The 21,347-nt window shown below is 37.6% G+C and overlaps 1 protein-coding gene across 1 annotated transcript in view; it reads right to left on the bottom strand.

The window, feature by feature from the left end:
- Positions 1-21,347, bottom strand: part of LOC126184651 (P-selectin-like) — a 96,936-nt gene that overhangs the window by 23,332 nt on the left and 52,257 nt on the right. Inside the window, exon 8 of the mRNA XM_049927130.1 lies at positions 19,977-20,136. Coding sequence (XP_049783087.1) covers positions 19,977-20,136 — 160 coding nt within the window. The remainder of the gene's footprint in view (positions 1-19,976; positions 20,137-21,347) is intronic.

The raw sequence follows: 21,347 nt of genomic DNA, 5'->3' as shown, positions 1-21,347 counted from the left end.
TGACAGAAATTCAGTTGATTATTAAAGTCATCTCCATGTAATTCCTGATGCTGCAGCACATGATATGGTTATAATTTGTGATGATGAAGTATGCACATTACACTACTTTGACTCATTGCACTGCATCTAGCAATTTCATGTGAACTCATGTGTGTGTTAACAGCAACAGCAGCTAACACACCAACAGCGCCTGCTTCTCCTGTGGTGGGTTTGTTATGGATGCCTTCACATGTTACGACCATACCTGTTGCATACAATTGTTTGTAGATATTTTTAAATGTGTGGCTCATTGGATGATCTCTGTCCAGGAACCTTTCTGCACACAACCTGCAGGCTGCAGCTGCATTTTGTATACACCCATCAAACATGAGTGTCATCTCTGCCTTTACAGAGTTAGAATAAACCACTTTCACAGTGCTTATGACATTGTGCACACCATTGTACTTGCGACCTTCTCACATTCCTACTATGGATACTTGTGTTCTTACTTGAGTACAGTGCACTATCACAGATGTCTGGTAGCACAGTGTACTACAGTTATTCTGAGTACAAGGACTAGTTCAGCAAGTAATACATGCAGAAACTGAGGCAGCCACACTTGTAAACATCATAGTTTTCATAAACATACACCTGCAGATCTTCTTTGTTACATCATGTGACTGGATGTCTGAGGTTTCAAGCACCAACTTTATGTTACAAATTGCACTGGATGTTCTTAACATTTTACACTGTAAGAAATGCCATTGATTAAGTATTTGTTTTTATTTTGAGTTATGAATAATGTAGAAACGTTTATGTCATTGTTGGCAACCATTAGTGAGTTGTTTCAGTCGTTTTCTAACCTTGAAATGAGTTAGTTTTCTGCATTGTTCAGTGAAAGAACATAAAAACAACAGTGTATTTATGTGAAACCACATAGTAACTGTTTTAGTTTGTAGATTATTTATGAAACAGGGATGCCTTTCAAATTTATGACAGAAGAACACACCTATATAGTCTTTACTTATGGCAAATGTGATGGTAATGCTATGGCTGCAGTTAATAAATATCACGTACATTATCCAACTCAGAGCATTCCAAATGCATGAACCATTAGTAGAGTATTTCGAATGTTATGGGAGACAGGTTCTCTCCCTAGAATTCACTGTTCAACATAGCCTGGGTACCAGTACGTGATATATCTCTCAACGATTAAGCATTTCACAATATAAGGTATGGCATTCACTGAAGTACAATAGTCTGTATCCTTACTATGAACAAGTGGTGCATCAATTTCATCCAGGAGATCCTGCCCTTCATTTGGGGTTGTGTAACTGGTTAAATACTAATTGGCAGTTACACAAATATATTTTATTTACTGATGAGGCACAGAGATGCTATAAACAATTTGCATAACAAGCATGTGTGGTCTGAAGCAAACCCACATGCAACAGTGCAACATAATTTCCAGCAGTGATTTAGCATAAATATGTGGTGTGGTATAATCAACACACACTTTATTGGACCATTCATTTTCCCAGGACATCTAACTGGTGACACAAACTTACAATTCTTTAAAGATGAAATGCCCTGCTTGCTCATGGATGTTCCACTTTCCATGCAACTGCAAAAGTATTTTCAACATGATGTCATGCCTCCACATTTCACCAACTCCATTACTACACATTTAAATGAATATTTTCCCCAGAAATGAATTGGTCATTGTGCTACACGTCTGTGGCCACCCAAATTGCCTGATTTAACACCAATTGATTTTTGTGTGTGGTGATGGATGAAAGACATAGTTCATGAGGACAAAGCCAATACATGTGGCGCATTTCTTGCTCGTATTATGAATGTGAAAGATGAAATTAACAGCATCCCCATGAAACTGAATCAAGCAACAAAATCTGTTCATACACATGCAGCTAAATGCATTGAACTTGGTGGAGACATTTCTGAACATTTATTGGGAATGTATTGTGAAACTGTATGTACACTGTACAGCTTCCTTAACACTGAGCTTTGATTTTCCTGGTTTAATGTGAATTAACATGTGCTATGGTATAAATAAAAGCAAATTATCTGACACATCTATACAGTTTCAGTTAACCTTACTACCATCATTTTTCCAAAATTAAATTCTCCAAAACTTCTGTTGAAAACTTTGTGCAATTGTCTGGAATTTAAAAAAAAAATTGGGCCAAGTAGTTTATACAAGGTGTGTTTTTTTTTAAAGTAAGGTATGTTTGAACATAAGTACACAACGAAGGTTATTTCAAAAAAGTAAATTTATTTTCAGAAAGTACATACTTCATCCTATTTTTCAACATAGTTGCCAAGTTTGTTGAAACACGTATCATACTTCTCAACCAATTTTAAAATACCCTATTTAATTGTTGTCATCATTGTAACGGTTGCCACTGAGGTGTTGTTTGAGGTGGAGGAACAGATGGTAATCACTTGGCACAAGATCAGGACTGCAGGGTGGCTGGTCTAAAACTTCCCAGCCAAAACTGTCCAATAAATCACAGGTCTGACCTGCAGTGTGAGGTCTTGCATTGTCATGGAGAAGGACAATTCCCTATGTCAGCATGCCACATCTTTTGTTTCGAATCACTCTGCATAGCTTTCTCAGGGTTTGGCTGTATGCTTCTGCCCTGATAATGGTTCTTCATTGCATGAAGTCTACCAACAAAACACCATGCCTATCCCAAAACACCAAAGCCATGATTTTGCATTGGGACAGAGTCTGTTTGGCCTTCACCTTTATAGGTGAGTGTGTGTGTCTCCATTCCATGCTTTGTTGCTTCAATTCGGGCATGATATGCAAAACACATGTTTTGTCTCCAGGTATGATCTAATTCAAGAAGCTGTCACCTTTTTCGTGATAGCGAGTCAAAAACTTCATCGCTCGCTCAAATCTTTGGTTTTTTTGGTTGTCTGTTAAGAGTTTTAGGACCTAATGGACACACAGTTCCCTAAACTTTAGGTGTTCAGAAACGATGTTGTAAAGCATTGATCTTGGCACGTCAGGAAATTCGTTTGAGAGACCTGTTATTGTGAAGCACCTGTTCTCATGAATCCTTGCTTCAACTGACGCCACCAAATTGTCTATAATCAAAGAGGGGCAACTGGAGCGGTCCTCGTCATGGACGTTGTCACGGCCATCTTTAAATTCTCGTACCCACTTACGCACTTTGCTTTCACTCATAATATTATCACTATACACTTCGCAAATCTGTTGATCAATTTCTGCAGCAGACAGTTTCTTTGGTGACAAAAACCATATCACTGAGCAAACCTCACACGCAGCAGGTGAGTTGATAGTCTTAAACATTATGAAAGCACAGGACAGAACCATACAGGTTAGCTACAGAGCTGAAATCGAGCACAGTTGTTCCCGATGCATGCTGGTACACAATGCATGCACTCATTGTGGAATGCACACAAACTACTAGTGTCTACAAGTTCAGAAAGTACAGAATTCTGATTCATGTCTGGCTATCCTTTTCTAGGTTTCCCACAATTTTGCAAAATCTGTTCATGCTAAACAGCAAAATAAATATTGCCCTTAAGTCATGATTTCTCTAAAACACATGAAAGTCACTGTAGTCAGTAATACATGTAACACATGTAAAGAGACAGTACAGTTGGCAGGAGAAAATGACTCTCTGTAAACCAGTTCACAGCAAAATGTCAATAGAAAGCTCACAGTCAATCCATATAAGTTCCAATAACAGGAACAAGGTGGCACATGGGTTGTTGTCAGTAGGGCAGTCCAGTGGATAGTGAGTGAGCAGCATAATGTGTGATGAATGTGAAGTGAGGTGCTCAGGCTGTGGTGGTGGCTTTTTGTGGTATATGATATCAAATGGCATGCCTACCATACGGGAGACATGACTACTTCAAGGGAGATCAAAATGAAACCAAATCCTTGACAGCAGACAAAGGCTGTAGGAAGCCAAAAACCATTGTAAGGATAGCTAATCAGTAATGTACAATGTTACTTATTAACTGATGAGTTGTCAGAACAAGGCAAGAAATTTTGCATCTGCATAATATCAGCTAATTAGTGAAAGTTATTTGTAAATATTCTCACAGATAATGGTTGCACCAAAAGATGGTTAGGCCTGATGTGAAAACTGCAATACTAAGTCCCATCTTTTAAAATTGCCTTACTGAAGAGGATCAGAACAAAGTTCCTATTCTTGATTATTAGAAGAATACACAAATGACAGATATAGAAATAAATTATCACACAACTGGAGCTGGCCAGAGTGGCCGAGCGGTTCTAGGCGCTACAGTCTGGAATGGCACGACTGCTACGGTCGCAGGTTCGAATCCTGTGGATGTATGTGATGTGCTTAGGTTAGTCAGGTTTAAGTAGTTCTAAGTTCTAGGGGACTGATGACCACAGCAGTTAAGTCCCATAGTGCTCAGAGCCATTTTGAACACAACTGGAAAACAATTGAAGATACTTGATAGAGAAAAAGGAATTGATCTAGATGCAACATTAACTTCATTCTACATGAAGTACGCAGAATAACTGGCCCTTCTTCTAGCAACAGTTCACACCGATACTAATTTATTGTATCATCTGTGTTGCATCAACTCCTAAACAAATGTTGTCAGGAAGTGATGGTATTCCAGATTACGTCATAAAGCAATGTGTTACAAGCAATTCACTGCCTCTTACAAATATAATCAACTCATCTTTTCTGACAGGATCATTTATTGTCTGAATAAAAATTGCTAAAGTAATTCCTGTTAATAAGAAAGGAGACAAATGAAATATAGACAACTATTGTCCAATCACCTTATTATCAGGCTTTAGTAAAATCAAAGGAAAAGTAATGTATAATAGGTTAATTAAATAGGTAATATATAGTATAAATATGCAAATATGTTAAAAGAATTAATAAGATAGAAATAAAAATTTTATTAACCGTGAGCATGACACAAGACAAAAGGAAAAGATTCATGTCAAGTCAGAAGGACATCAGCTTATAAAACTTCCATTATAAATAGTACTATGCAAATTTACATTAGTCTTCCACATAAGGTAAAAATAATATCAGAATTCTCACAATTTTTTTAAACAGCGGACATCCTTATTAGATCATTGCTTCTGTTCAGCATCAAAATTTTTAGGACGTTTGAGATACAAAAGACTTGGAACAAGACAGTGCAGCTACTGCAAGTAGTGCAAGCCCTCTTAGGGATAAAGCTTAGTGAAATAATACTGATTTTGTACTTAATATATATATATATATATATATATATATATATATATATATATATATATATATATATATATATATATATAAAATAGAGGGAAACATTCCACGTGGGAAGAATATATTTAAAAAGAAAGATGATGAGACTTACCAAACAAAAGCGCTGGCAGGTCGATAGACACACAAACAAACACAAACATACACACAAAATCTAGCTTTCGCAACCAACGGTTGCCTCGTCAGGAAAGAGGGAAGGAGAAGGAAAGACAAAAGGATATGGGTTTTAAGGGAGAGGGTAAGGAGTCATTCCAATCCCGGGAGCGGAAAGACTTACCTTAGGGGGAAAAAAGGCCAGGTATACACTCGCACACACACACATATCCATCCACACATACAAGACACCTTGTTTGTGTTTGTTTGTGTGTCTATCGACCTGCCAGCGCTTTTGTTTGGTAAGTCTCATCATCTTTCTTTATATATATATATATATATATATATATATATATATATATCTGTGTGTGTGTGTGTGTGTGTGTGTGTGTGTGTGTGTGTGTGTGTGTGTGTGTGTGTGCTGTAACCCACAATCTGGAAAGATTTTTTTTTGAATAATGAATGAATTTATAAGTAGTAGAACATATTTTGTGCTCATGTATGTGTGTGAGATAAACAACTGTATCTGATGGACATATTAATTCTACAAACAACAGTAGTGTGAAAACCAACTTGCCCTGTTTATTTATAAGATTCTCAACGCTGCAGGTAGTAGACCCAAGACCATGATGTACTTCTTGAGCATTCTATATTAATCAGTGTGTAAACAAAATACTTTCCTACTCCATAAAATTACAGACCACACAGATCTATCGTTAAGAAAAATGATGAAAGTAATGGACATCAGTGATGCACCATCGGTATTAAGTCGAGAATCACACATGATAACCCAGAAGACTAAAGGACGATCATACAGGTTGCAGGCCTGTGTAGGATTTTGATCAGTAGTTCAGGGGGGAAGGAGGGGGGAGGGAGGGGGGGAGGGGGGGGGTTCAAGTGTCAAAATTTTAGCTTTAAATTAGAGAAGAGCATAATATTGCATGGCTTATAGACTACAGAAATGCAAGTGTGCAGCTGATGCCAACACTACAGCATCCAGCAACAGTGGCAGCAGCAACAACCAGTTGACATTATCGACACAGATGGTGGAGAAAATGATGTACAATCATATATGCACCAATGCTGGTACTGTACAGCTGTTCTGCTTTTTGAAACCAGAGTAGTTGTATAAGGCATTACGCAGTCATCTAGTATGTGTTCGTCAGATACACTGAGTAGCCCAAACTCAGAGAAATAAAATGAAGCAATTTATGCAGTAATAATGCTAATACAATCAGTAATATCTCTGTTAAGACAAATTAAGGCAATGGAGAAAAAAATGTGAATGTGTAAGAGGGAAATGATTGAAGAAACTAACTGGGTTAAAAAATGAAATAGGTGGATAAGTTACAGTGAAAAAGAAGTCATACTAAGATTGATGATGTCAGAGAGATTTTACTGGCTCAATTAACAAATGTGGGACAAGATTCAGAGCTAAAGGTAGAGACAAGTGTGCAACGGCAAACAACTCTCAAAAATCAGTCTTCTGTTGCTTTCTATATGCTCATATGCAAAGCAGGATAGTCCTACTATGGAACTGAAAAATCATAGGTGCCATTTAAAGCAGAATGGGGTAGCTGCACTCCCTGAACAGCACCTTTTGGAATTGAAAACTACCCCTGAATCATTATTAACAGGACAAGTTGTTAAGTTTGCAGGTGTGAGTGAGTATGTATATGTTAGTGGAAAATGTTTTATAGGGGAGAGATGGAATCACACTGTTGACTTCTTAGCAACCTGTAACAGCAATTTTCTGCCAAGAATATCACATACTCCTAAAGTCCAATACATCAAAAGACAGTTGGTCAGTCTATCACATCAAGCGAGAATTAAAATATTGAAACTTATGAGTTTTGCAGCAACTGAACATGCTTTTTAAGTAAATGCTGACGGATAATGTGACAAACTAAGCTGCAAAATGATTTTTAATGATCTTATGTATAGTCCAGGACAGCACATGATCACATGATTAAAGACTTTTTCGTGCATAAACAGTATAAATTAAATAATTCTGATAGGCACTTGTGGAGATACCATATCAGAATAGAAGGCAACCTAAGAGTTTAGACTGGGACTAAGTACCAGCCCAATTAATACACTGAATTAATTTTTGGGCTCCTTGGAAAACCTTGATGATGCCAGGCATTACAAGTCACATGGTATATTGCAGGGAGAACAGATTGTGGATGTAGACAAAATAATGACAGACAATGAAAATGAATATAGAGAACTGGCATGAGGAGGGATGTCGAAAGAGCCAAAAATAGTTTGGTAATAAATATAATACAGATGGCAATAATCATGTCCATGGATGGGAGCAACTGCAACAACTTGAGAGACTTAGAAACAAAAGACCTCAAAATAATCTAAATATGGGAAAATAAGATGCATCACATCTGATGCCCAGAGACACAAAACGTGGTGATAAATCAGGTGATGAGTTCTATGTGTACAATAGCAAAAAGAAAATAAATAACCTTAAGACACTTAAGATATTTATGACTTATGCAGTCTTGAACAACAATGAGTTTTGGGATAGCTGGAGGATGTGCACTAACACATGGTGGAAAACAAGCTGTACATGTGAGTCAGACAAGGAGATGACTGATATCAGTGACTTATTCAAGGAAGCAACAAATGAAGAAGATTGTGTAAATCAAGCTTATGATAATAAATGGTTTTGAGGCAGAGAGTGACACAGAACTAACTGAAATGAGAAGTGGTTATGTTGTGAAATCTGACAACGATAGCAATGGCAGTAACCTATATAACAGTAGGAAGAACAAAGGAGTTGTATTGGTAAGTGATGAAATGAGTGACATGTTATAGATTTCTGCCAAAGTTAATTATATTAATATGAATCATGGAGATTCATTAAGAAGTGGGGTACTGTTAGGTGCAGATCATGAATTTAAGTTGACTTATAGTGAGAGTGTTGAGAATAATGCAGCAGAAGAATTGATGGAAGTAAAGGTAGTAAATGAGATAAAAACTACTGAGGTCATTGCACTAGGATATTGGATCAGCACATTTGTTTCTGTGAAGGGTGATTAGCAGGTGATTGGATGCGGATGTTAATTTAGAATGGTTGGTAATGAAGGAAAGTCATTTCAGTTTGCCAGACTGGAGTGCTTAAGCATAACCGCATGGTTTCCTCCAACTTTTTTGGTGGAAATACAATAAATTTAAAATGTGTCAGGAGACTGATAGCTTAATATGTGAAAAGGAGCAGTGAGAATGTCTTAGGAACTTCCAGCTGAGGAAGCACTTTCAGAAATTTACATTTACATAACAAAAGCTGTCAGCAAATGTTGAGAGATAGGGTAGTATTTATTAGGAGAAGGAGAACGAACGAGCGAAGCAATCTGTGATTAATGTGAATGTGGGGTTCTGGAAGTTTTATATTGACTCCAGCTGAAGCATTTCTTGACTGAAGTAAGCAAAGATTATAAAGTTACCTTTGATGGAAGTCAAAATGAAATGAAGACTGGGGATTTTAGTTAGCCACTGAAGAAAAAGATCATGTTGCATTTTTATTATGAGACCTCTGTGTTGCCAGCCGGGGTGGCCGAGTGGTTCTAGGTGTTACAGTCTGGAACCACGCGACTGCTATGGTCGCAGGTTCAAGTCCTGCCTCGGGCATGGATGTGTGTGATGTCTTTAGGTTAGTTAGGTTTAAGTAGTTCTAAGTTCTAGGGGAAGTTAAGTCCCGTAGTGCTCAGAGCCATTTTTGAACTCTGTGTTACATGTAGATTGTACAGTAATTTGTGGACTGATTAAGGATGTATTTTAGGAATTGATTTCCTAACAAAATTTAAGGAAGTTATTAACTGTAAAGATGTTGCCTACAACCTGACAGAGAGATCGAGAGAGAGAGAGAGAGCACCTGAGAGTGCAATTCAAAAATGTGTTAAGTGAGAAAAGAGCACCTTATAATGTGGCCCTTTGTGTTTTAATGTTATAATGGTTCAGTGGGAGCATGCAAATTTTTATTTACTTGGAGTTTTTTTGTGTATAATTTGTGAGTACATTAATCTTATTTAATTAGTGTGTAGAATAAGGTGGTAATGGTACTATTCCAGAGGACAGATATGTGAATAATGCTCAAAAGACTGACGATGGTATATGTGTTTTGAGGGGCACTGAATGAGAGGAAGGGATATTTTTCTTTCAGAAATAAGCTGCAGTTGATGTGTGGGGAACATATACTTCAGAGATTTCTTAGTACATTAGATGTAAGCAACTTTTACTTCAATTCAAATTGGCGACTTATGGATACATTTTTCTTCTTAGTGTGATAACGTATCTTAATTTGGATGCACTGTCATGTTAGCTTCTTAAGTTTTTCAGGCTATTCTGTGAAAGACAGAGAAATAGAGTTTAGATGTAGAACTCATGATAGTGTAAAGTTCTCCATGAATGTATGGTGAACGATGGTATCCCTATGAGGGTAAAAAGCAAGGTAACAAGTTGTACAGATGCTGACTGTGGTACTTCTTACCATTGAAACTGCAATGTTAAGTAGTGATGTGTGATGTGATGGTAAGAATTGCAAGTAAAGGAGCAGCTTCAGCCAAGAAACGTGTGGTGTCAGAAAAGGTGTACACTGAATTGGCAGCAGGAGGTCTGCACAAAGGGGTGAAAGATGGAGCTTAGTTAAATGAAGGGAGATTACTAGAGTGCAGGTTTGATATTTTTATGCCAAGGAGGGCTATCTGGGAGAAGAAGGTGGGGTTTGGTATGCATGGACAATTTGACAATTTGACCATTAGTAGCTGCAGTCTCTGAGAGCGCTGGCCATTGCATACAGCAGGAATCATGTTACAGATGATTCATAAATCCAATGGAAACTATGAACACACATCTTGATACATGGCAATTAAATGAGCTCAACAACATTTCACAAGAGTCTGTACTAGGGAAATTGGCAAAGTTGTGGTGAATAAACTAAATGTAATATTAGACTAATGAGTAAAACTTTAATTTCTGTTATGTCCATGCAAAGACAGAGATGAGATGGTTGATGCTCATAAGCAGCTGGGAATCACCCTGGCTACTGTCAAACAACTAGCTGCTGCTGTGAATCAGTGAGTTGGAAGAGCTCCTGAGAGTCATGCACCTGTGATACTGGTACCAGCGGTACCTCAAGTTCTATCCTGTCCTGTGAATCCTATCTCCTCTGCAGAAAGTACGGGATCATTCACTTGACTGCAAGTGACATGTCAATGGTAGATCTAGGCATCCTATGAAAGATGGGCAGGGAGTAGAGAGGACTCAGGGTGTTGTATTGATCCCCCTAACCAACTAGTTTGAGGTGCTGTCTTTCACTGAAACAGAAACTGAGCCAGCAGGACTCACTTCACGTGTTTTGTGGACACCTGTCTTGTCCGGTGTCAAGAGGAGGCAGACACAAAAGGGTAAAAGTCTATTAATCATTGGCAGTTTAAACATATGGCGAATGATGGTACCCCTTAGGGAAATGGCAGAAAGAGACAGGAAAGGACAGTGGATGCATTCAGTTTGTATGCCTGGTGGCCTCATTCAACTTGTTGAAGAGGCTATTCCAGCAGCCACTGAGGGAACAGGGTGCAACCAGCTGCAGACTGTGATGCACATTGGAACAAACGATGCCTGTCATCTGGGCTCTGAGGTCATACTTGGGTCATCCCAGCGACTGGCACATTAGGTTGAGAAGACCAGCCTTGTGCATGGAGTTTCAATGAAAATCACAATTTTCAGCATTTACCCCAGAATTGATCATCGCCCTTTGGTTCTGAGTCAAGTGTAAGAACTGAACCAGAGACTTCAAAGGTTCTGTGACAAGTTAAGCTGCAACTTCCTGGACTTGCACTATAGGGTTGAGAGCTGTAGTGTCCACATAAATGGGTCCAATGTGCACTACACATCAGAGGCAGCTACTCAGGTAGCTGACTGTGTGTGGAGTGCACACAAAGGTTTTTTGGATTATGTAAGTCTCCACCAAATCCAGATAATGATAGCTATAGAAACCCAGAAGTATCAGTGTAAGATCAAAAGAAATACCTCCCACAGGTGAGAATATTAAAATTCTAATGGTAAACTGCCTAAGCATTCACAACAAAGTGCCAGAGTTTGAAGTACTCATAAAAAGCAGTGAAGCACAGAAGCAAGTACAGAAAGCTGGCCAAAACCTGACATTGGTAGCATTGAGACTTATGGGGAAAATTTATGTGTTTATCAAAAGGATAGGCAAATAGGAAATGGAGGTGGTGCGTTTATCACAGTAGACAAGAAACTCAAATCCACCAAGGTAGAAACTGAAGTTTCATGTGAGGTTGTTTTGGCAAGACTCAGTATCACAGGAGAACATAAAATGATAATTGGACCCTTCTGATAGCTCACTGGACTCATCTCCTGATGTGATCAAAAACTTTAGATAAAAGTGAACTCAGTTCTCCAATCATTCTGTTATCATCAATGGAGACTTAAATCACCCAACAATTAACTGGAAAATTACAGTTTTGTTAGTGATGGGTGTGGTAAGACATCCTGTGAAACATTATTAAATGTCTTCTCCAAATACTACATACAGCAGATAGTTACGAACCTGACTCATGATTGAAATATACTGGATCTATTAAAAAACTAAAAACCCTCCTCGATTGCAAAAAAAGCACCTAATGTTAAATGTTAACCCAGGTTTTGGCATAGATAACTACACCTTTTTCAGAACAACAATAAAACCCACAAGTGCCTGAGAAGACCTTTGTCAATGATTAAAAGAACACCATAGCTATACATTTATAAATGAAAAAGAAAAGGAAAACACAGACAGTACATATGTACAAAGTCAAAACCACTACTTAACTTAATGGTGTACGCTCCACCTCACACCAGCCTATGTTCGATGGGCCATGACCCACCATAAACTGCAGCTACAAACGGTCGCTCACTTACAAGCCTGACCCGCTATCTATGCACATGCACAAGACAAGGGAAGTTACTTGAATGCGCATGCGCATACGAATATGAGAAAGTTTATATATACGTCGGGGCTAAATAGCCCATATATTCCCAACTGTTGAACAACGTATATCAAAAAATGAAATGGATAGAACAAGAGACGAGCTAAATAGGAGAAGAAACCTAAAAATAACCACACATGGTTGCTTATGCTAATAAAGAAACTTATATATGAAGCTACCTATGACAACAGGACGAACTCTTAAAAACTATACCTTAAGCCAGTAGTTAGCCTGGGGGGGGGGGGGGGGGGGCGGCGGCTGAGAGGGGACGTAATCTAAAGACGTCGTGGTACGTGGTAATAAAGATATAGGGATAAAATGTGAGGTGTTCAATGGCCTAAAATCACCTTCATCATAAAAGGAAAATGAGGATAAAAAGAAAGAAGATGAACAGCTTGACCAACTGCACTCTCCAATCAGCGCACACATATGATAATCCCCAGATCATCAGACTTACAGGTATGAAGAACAAAGTAAAGGTGGGAAACCATCAAAAAATTTTATATTTCTTAGTAGGAGTTGGTCATTGAGGATATTGTCTTTAACATGTTGCAGATGCTTAAAGATCTGCATTTCTTCCAAAACATCCAGTTTTAAGCCCTTAACCTCGGCATGAAGTAACTCGATATTAATTGGAGGGCTCGGTGCATGAGCCATTTGCACAAGGTGTTCCGCATAAGTAGAGCCCTTAGTACTGTCATCGCTTCTAGTAGGAATATGTTCTTTATACCTGAGACCCAGAGCTCGCCCCGTTTGCCTGACGTAAAATTTTGGACAATCCCCGCATGTAATTTTATATACTCCTGATTGGGAAAGTTTATCGTTCTTACTCTGCAAGGAGTGAATTAAATTCGTATGTAAACCATTATTAGTAGAATAGGCGACTCTGAAATTATGGGCTCTGACTATACGCCCCAATTTATAACTTATATTGCCTATGTAAGGGATAGATATCGTTGCCACCTGTTTATGTATAGCTATGGTCTTCTTTTAATCATTGACAAAGGTCTTCTAAGGCACTTGTGGGTTTTATTGTTGTTCTGAAGAAGGTGTAGTTATCTACACCAAAACCTGGGTTAACATTTAACACTAGGTGCTTTTTTTGCAATCGAGGCGGGTTTTTAGTTTTTTAATATATTAACCAACGATTGCTGACACGCTGCAATGTTGAAGGTTCTTATATTGGATCTAATGGCAACAAAAAGACCTGACCTCTTTGAAGATGTCCACATCAAAATTGATATCAGTGACCATGATGCAGTTGTGGCAACAGTGATTACCAAAGTACAAAGGGCAAATAAAACAGGAGGATATATATGTTCAGTAAGCTAGATAAAAGATCAGTAGGTCATATCTCAACCAGGAACTTGAAACTACTAGCACAGGGCAGGAGCATGTAGAGGAACTATGACTCAAGTTTAAAATAATAGTTGACCATGCACTGGATAAATATGTATCCAGTAGAACAGTTCATAATGGGAGGAAACCTCAGTGGTATACAGTCATTGAATGGAAACTTTTAAGGAAACCGAGATTACTGCATAATGGGGGTAAAACAAAACTTAGGGCTATAGATAGAGAGATGATATTTGGCTGTCAAGAAACCTATGTGTGATGTCTTCAATGACTTCCATAGCAGAAAATTGTCAAATGATCTTCCACAAAACCAAAGAAATTCTGGTTATATGGATAAGCTGTTAGTGGCAGCAAAGTTGGTGTTCAGACCTTAACGAATGAGACAGGACCTGAAATTGAAGGTAACAAAGCAAAAGCTTGAGTGTTTAACTACACTGTCAACTGATGCTTTACAAATAAAGACCCAGGGGAATCAGTGATGTTGAGAAACAGGCGAAATCATTAAAACTAAAGAAAGCTCCAAGACCTGATGAAATCCCTGTCACATTCTATAGTGAATTTGCAGCTGAGTTAGCCCCTCTTCTAACTATAATCTATCATAGACCCTTCAAACAGAAAAACATACCCAGTTCTCATAAAAAGGGACAGGTCACACCAGTCTACAAAAACGCAGTAGATGTGATCCATAAAACTACCACCCAGTATCTCTGAGATTGATTTGTTGAAGAATCTTAGAACATATTCTGAGCTCATATATAATGAGGTATCTTGAACAGAATGACCTGCTCAGTGGCAACCAGCATGGATTCCAAAAACATTGATCGTGTGAAACCCATTTCTCACTTTTGTTGCATGATATACTGAACACTTTGGATCCAGGCAGTCAGGTAGATGCAGTATTTCTTGACTTCCAAAATGCATTTAACTCAGTACCAAACCTACTCTTATTAACAAAAGAACAATCATATGAGGTATCAAGTGAAATTTGTGACTGGATTGAGGACTTTTTGGTAGAGAGAACACAGCATGTCATCTTGGATATAGGTTCATCATCAGATGTAGAAGTAACTTTAGGTATGTCCCAGGGAAATGTGTTGGGTCACTTGCTGTTCATGTTGTATATTAATGATTTTGCACACAATATTAATAATAACCTCAGAGTTTTTGCACATGATCCAGTTATCTTTAATGAAGTAGATTCTGAAGGAAGCTCCATAAATATTCAGTCAGATACTGATCATACACTACTGGCCATTAAAATTGCTACACCACGAGGATGACATGCTACAGATGCGAAATTTAACCAACAGGAAGAAGATGCTGTGATACGCAAATGATTAGCTTTTCAGAGCATTCACACAAGGTTGGCACCGGTGGAGACACCTACAATGTGCTGACATGAGGAAAGTTTCCAACCAATTTCTCATACACAAACAACAATTGACCGGAGTTGCCTGGTGAAACGTTGTTGTGATGCCTCGTGTAAGGAGGAGAAATGCGTACCATCACATTTCCGACTTTGGTAAAGGTCGGATTGTAGCCTATCGTGATTGTGGTTTATCTTATCGTGACATTGCTGCTTGCATTGGTCGAGATCCAATGACTGTTAGCAGAATATGGAATCGGTGGGTTCAGGGGGGTAATACAGAACACCGTTGTGGGTCCCAACGGCCTCGTATCACTAGCAGTAGAGATGACAGGCATCTTATCCGCATGGCTGTAATGGATCATGCAGCCACATCTTGATCCCTGAGTCAACAGATGGGGATGTTTGCAAGACAATAACCATCTGCACAAACAGTTCGACAACGTTTGTAGCAGCATGGACTATCAGCTCAGAGACCATGGCTGCGGTTACCCTTGATGCTGCATCAGAGACAGGAGCCCCTGCGATGGTGTACTCAACGACGAACCTGGGTGCACGAATGGCAAGACGTCATTTTTTCGGATGAATCCAGGTTCCGTTTACAGCATCATGATGGTCACATCCGTGTTTGGCGACATCGTGGTGAACGCACATTGGAAGTGTGTATTCGTCATTGCCATACTGGCGTATCACCCAGCGTGATGGTATGGCGTGCCATTGGTTACACGTCTCAGTCACCTCTTGTTCACAGTGACGGCACTTTGAACAGTGGACGTTACATTTCAGATGTGTTACGACCTGTGGCTCTACCCTTCATTCAATCCCTGCGAAACCCTACATTTCAGCAGGTTAATGCACGACCGCATGTTGCAGGTCCTGTATGGGCCTTTCTGGATACAGAAAATGTTCGACTGCTGCCCTGGCCAGTACATTCTCCAGATCTCTTACCAACTGAAAATGTCTGGTCAATGGTGGCTGAGCAACTGGCTCATCACAATACGCCAGTCACTACTCTTGATGAACTGTGGTATCGTGTTGAAGCTGCATGGGCAGCTGTAGCTGTACACACCATCCAAGCTCTGTTTGACTCAATGCCCAGGCGTATGAAGGCCGTTATTACGGCCAGAGGTGGTTGTTCTGGGTACTGATTTCTCAGGATCTATGCACCCATATTGCATTAGATTAGATTAGATTAGATTAGATTAGATTAATACTAGTTCCATAGATCATGAATACGATATTTCGTAATGATGTGGAACGAGTCAAATTTTCCAATACAAGACATAATTAAGTTAATTTAACAACATACTTAAGTTAATATAACAACTTTTTCATTTTTTGTTTTTTTTATTTTTATTTTTTTTATTTTTTATTTTTTTATTATTTTTTTTTAATTTATATTTAAAAATTCCTCTATGGAGTAGAAGGAGTTGTCATTCAGAAATTCTTTTAATTTCTTCTTAAATACTTGTTGGTTATCTGTCAGACTTTTGATACTATTTGGTAAGTGACCAAAGACTTTTGTGCCAGTATAATTCACCCCTTTCTGTGCCAAAGTTAGATTTAATCTTGAATAGTGAAGATCATCCTTTCTCCTAGTATTGTAGTTATGCACACTGCTATTACTTTTGAATTGGGTTTGGTTGTTAATAACAAATTTCATAAGAGATTATATATATTGAGAAGCTACTGTGAATATCCCTAGATCCTTAAATAAATGTCTGCAGGATGATCTTGGATGGACTCCAGCTATTATTCTGATTACACGCTTTTGTGCAATAAATACTTTATTCCTCAGTGATGAATTACCCCAAAATATGATGCCATATGAAAGCAACGAGTGAAAATAGGCGTAGTAAGCTAATTTACTAAGATGTTTACCACCAAAATTTGCAATGATCCTTATTGCATAAGTAGCTGAACTCAAACGTTTCAGCAGATCATCAATGTGTTTCTTCCAATTCAATCTCTCATCAATGGACACACCTAAAAATTTGGAAGATTCTACCTTAGCTATATGCTTCTGATTAAGGTCTATATTTATTAATGGCGTCATACCATTCACTGTATGGAACTGTATGTACTGTGTCTTATCAAAATTCAGTGAGAGTCCGTTTACAAGGAACCACTTAGTAATTTTCTGAAAGACAGTATTGACAATTTCATCAGTTAATTCTTGTTTGTCAGGTGTGATTACTATACTTGTATCATCAGCAAAGAGAACTAACTTTGCCTCTTCATGAATATAGAATGGCAAGTCATTAATATATATTAAGAACAGCAAAGGACCCAAGACTGACCCTTGTGGAACCCCATTCTTGATAGTTCCCCAGTTTGAGGAATGTGCTGATCTTTGCATATCATGAGAACTACTTATTTCAACTTTCTGCACTCTTCCAGTTAGGTACGAATTAAACCATTTGTGCACTGTCCCACTCATGCCACAGTACTTGAGCTTGTCTAGCAGAATTTCATGATTTACACAATCAAAAGCCTTTGAGAGATCACAAAAAATCCCAATGGGTGGTGTTCGGTTATTCAGATCATTCAAAATTTGATTGGTGAAAGCATATATGGCATTTTCTGTTGAAAAACCTTTCTGGAAACCAAACTGACATTTTGTTAGTACTTGTTTGTTACAGATATGTGAAGCTACTCTTGAATACATTACTTTCTCAAAAATTTTGGATAAAGCTGTTAGAAGGGAGATTGGACGGTAATTGTTGACATCAGATCTATCCCCCTTTTTATGCAAAGGTATAACAATAGCATATTTCAGTCTATCAGGGAAAATGCCCTGTTCCGGAGAGCTATTACACAGGTGGCTGAGAATCTTACTTATCTGTTGAGAACAAGCTTTTAGTATTTTGCTGGAAATGCCGTCAATTCCATGTGAGTTTTTGCTTTTAAGCAAGTTTATTATTTTCCTAATTTCAGAGGGAGAAGTGGGTGAGATTTCAATTGTATCAAATTGCATAGGTATGGCCTCTTCCATTAACAGCCTAGCACCTTCTAATGAACTCCTGGATCCTACTATATCCACAACATTTAGAAAATGATTATTAAAAATATTTTCAACTTCTGACTTTTTGTTCGTAAAGTTTTCATTCAATTTGATGTCTTCCTGTGCTCTTGGTTGACCTGTTTCTCTTTTAATAATATTCCAAATTGTTTTAATTTTATTATCAGAGTTGCTGATTTCAGACATGATACACATACTTCTGGATTTTTTAATAACTTTTCTTAATATAACACAGTAGTTTTTATAATGTTTGATAGTTTCTGGGTCACTACTCTTTCTTGCTGTCAGATACATTTCCCTTTTCCCGTTACAAGATATTTTTATACCCTTAGTAAGCCATGGTTTGTTACAAGGTTTCTTACGAGTATATTTAACTATTTTCTTGGGGAAGCAGTTTTCAATTTTTTGCATGAAAACCTAATCACATTTCAGTTATAGTATAATATATTTGTTCAATGAATACCTGTTTATCATCTGCATTTCTTCTTGGTGTAGCAATTTTTATGGCCAGTAGTGTATTTCAAAGTCATGGAAAGATTGGCAGCTTGCTTTAAATCTTCAGAAATGTAAAATTGTGTACTTCACAAAATGAAAACAAAATAAATAAAATAAAATAAAATTCCTATGACTATAAACTCAATGAGTGACTGTTGGAATGGGTCAACAGATACAAATACCTGGATGTAATAGTTTGTAGGAATATGAAATTGAACGATCACATACATTCGGTCATGGGTAAAGCAGGTGATAGACTTTGGTTTATTGGTAGAATACTGGGAAAGTTCAATCAGCCTACGAAGGAGATTGCTTACAAATCACTTGAATGACCGGTTGTAGAATACTGCTCAAGTGTGTGGGACCCATACCAAATAGGACTAACAGAAGATATTGAACATATGCAGAAAAGAACAGCATGAATGGTCGCAGGTTTGTTTGATCTGTGGGAGAGCATCACAGAGATACTGAAGGAACTGAACTGGAAGACTCTTGAATATAGATGTAATCTATCCCAAGAAAGTCTATTAACAAAGTTTCATAAACTGGCTTTACATAATGACTCTAGGAACATACAACAATCCCCTGTGTATTGCTAAAATAGGGATTGTGAGTACAAGATTAGAATAATTGCTGCATGCACAGAGACATTCAAACAATCATTCTTCCTGTACTCCATATGTGAATGGAATGGAAAGAAACTCTAGTACCTGGTACAGTGGAACATACCCTCTGCTATGCACTCATGATGGGTTTCAGGGTATAGATGTAAATGTAGATGCAGAAGTAGATGTGCACTATGTTGAACTATAGCCACTACCAGCATGGTCAAAATATTGTGCCACTGTTTTAACTGGTTCAGATGCTACAGCACAAATTAAAAGTAAAGAATATGCAAATTGTGCTGGAATACCATAATTGAGACATGTCTGCATGTAAAAATGACAGCATGATGCAAGCATACATAACCCATTTTAATATATAAAAAGATAGTAGACAAGATCAATTTCATGCCAAAATGAGCTTTTCACTGAAATGGCAATTGTAATGTAATTCAAATGTGGTGTGATATTTGTAAAGTTTTTTGATAACACCACCAAAACCCACATGAAAAGCCACTTCAAAATTATTAATCACTGGACTAATATTCTTATATGTTCATTCAGTTTTGTGTATGTTTCTTATAATGAGAGATTTACTATTTTAGTTTCTAAAAGAGTGTCAGTAGATGTAGAATGGAAAAACAAAGTAATTATTGTAGCAGGTTTAAGTGGCCTTAACAAGTTACAGTTCAGAATGGCTGAAGTTTTCATTTAAATTTCTGTATACCTCAACATTATACTGTGTATTGTTCATCTACTTACGGGAATGACTGGGCCACTGACTGAACAAAGAATTTCTCCATGTCAAACTGATCTCTTGAGACACTTCCTGATTCATCTAATAGGAATAACATGCTTGTTGCAACTCCATTCATTGTGAGGTTTATTTTCTGGAAAAAATCTTCACCTAGTTCTTCAGGTGCTGAAATGCAATAGAGATATAAATAATTGTTGTGAGTTACATACAAATGAAATTAAAATACCTTTGAGATATAGATATTTGAATTATGATGGTGTGATTTTAGAATTTATTCATTATTATTGGTATGAAGAACAAGAGTGGACCAAATGCCAAACTTTGGAGCACACCTTACTCAATGATTCCCTGCCACACATTCAGTCTTACTCCTGTATTATCATTTCATAGTGTAATCCTCTGTTTTATATTGTTAAGGTATGCATCCATTCTCACAATGTGAATGCTTTTAAAGTTACACTACTTTGATTTCACCAAGAGAAATTTATGATCCACACAAATGAAGTCTTTGGCAAAATTACACAAAATGCCAACAGAGTAATTTATCCTATTTAGCTCTCCCACAAATGATTTTTGAGACCATGGATATCTTTTGCTGTAGAGATACCTTTGTGGAAGAAATACTGAATTGTTTTAAGGAAGATTGTAAGATATTCTGTGTTAGCAACTTTCTCAAAAAATTAAAGAAAAATGAAAAAGAGGGAGAGTGGTCTGTAATTAGAGGTCACTTGCTTATCGCCAATTTTATACATGTCTGTTACTACCACTTGCACCAGCCTTTCAGGAAATACAGTGTGACTGATTGTCCCATTGCAAAAGTAAATCAAGTAGGTGCTGCCAAATCAGCACAAGATGTAGCAGTTTGAAATACTGTCATAACCAAAAGAGCTACTGTTTTTCAGTTAGCTAATACTTTCAGTGATCTGTTTAACAGCTTATTTGCTGGTAGTGGAGTACACAGTGCCTGTCTAATGAAGCCTAATGCATTTGCTTTTGATGGTATATTCTTTTGTCTGTGTTTTTACAATTACTGCATTGTAAAATAATCAATTCACTATGTGAATTACTTCCAATTGTTTTTGCAAATCAGAAGTTTTATCTTGATTTCTTCATCCATGCATGTCTCAGCATGGCTGTACAGTTTGAGATATTTTTCATTTTTATGAGTGAGATTTTTTACCTGAGTTACTATACAGTTTACAACATATGCATTAGTTTTGGATGAGTAGCACGTCATCTGCAAGAACATGATAATTCTTAAAAATGGGTAACACAATGGGCTCACAACTGCCTAAAGTTCATAATTGATGCTTTGCACCTCAGCCCAGAAACTCAATGCCACACTCTTCCTTTCATTTTAGTTTAATGTGCAGTCT

The sequence above is a fragment of the Schistocerca cancellata genome, chromosome 4 (genome assembly GCF_023864275.1).
Source record: "Schistocerca cancellata isolate TAMUIC-IGC-003103 chromosome 4, iqSchCanc2.1, whole genome shotgun sequence".
Classification (NCBI taxonomy): Eukaryota; Metazoa; Arthropoda; class Insecta; order Orthoptera; family Acrididae; genus Schistocerca; species Schistocerca cancellata.
Note: the sequence above shows the minus strand (reverse complement) of the source record. Positions and strands in the feature narration are given on the sequence as shown.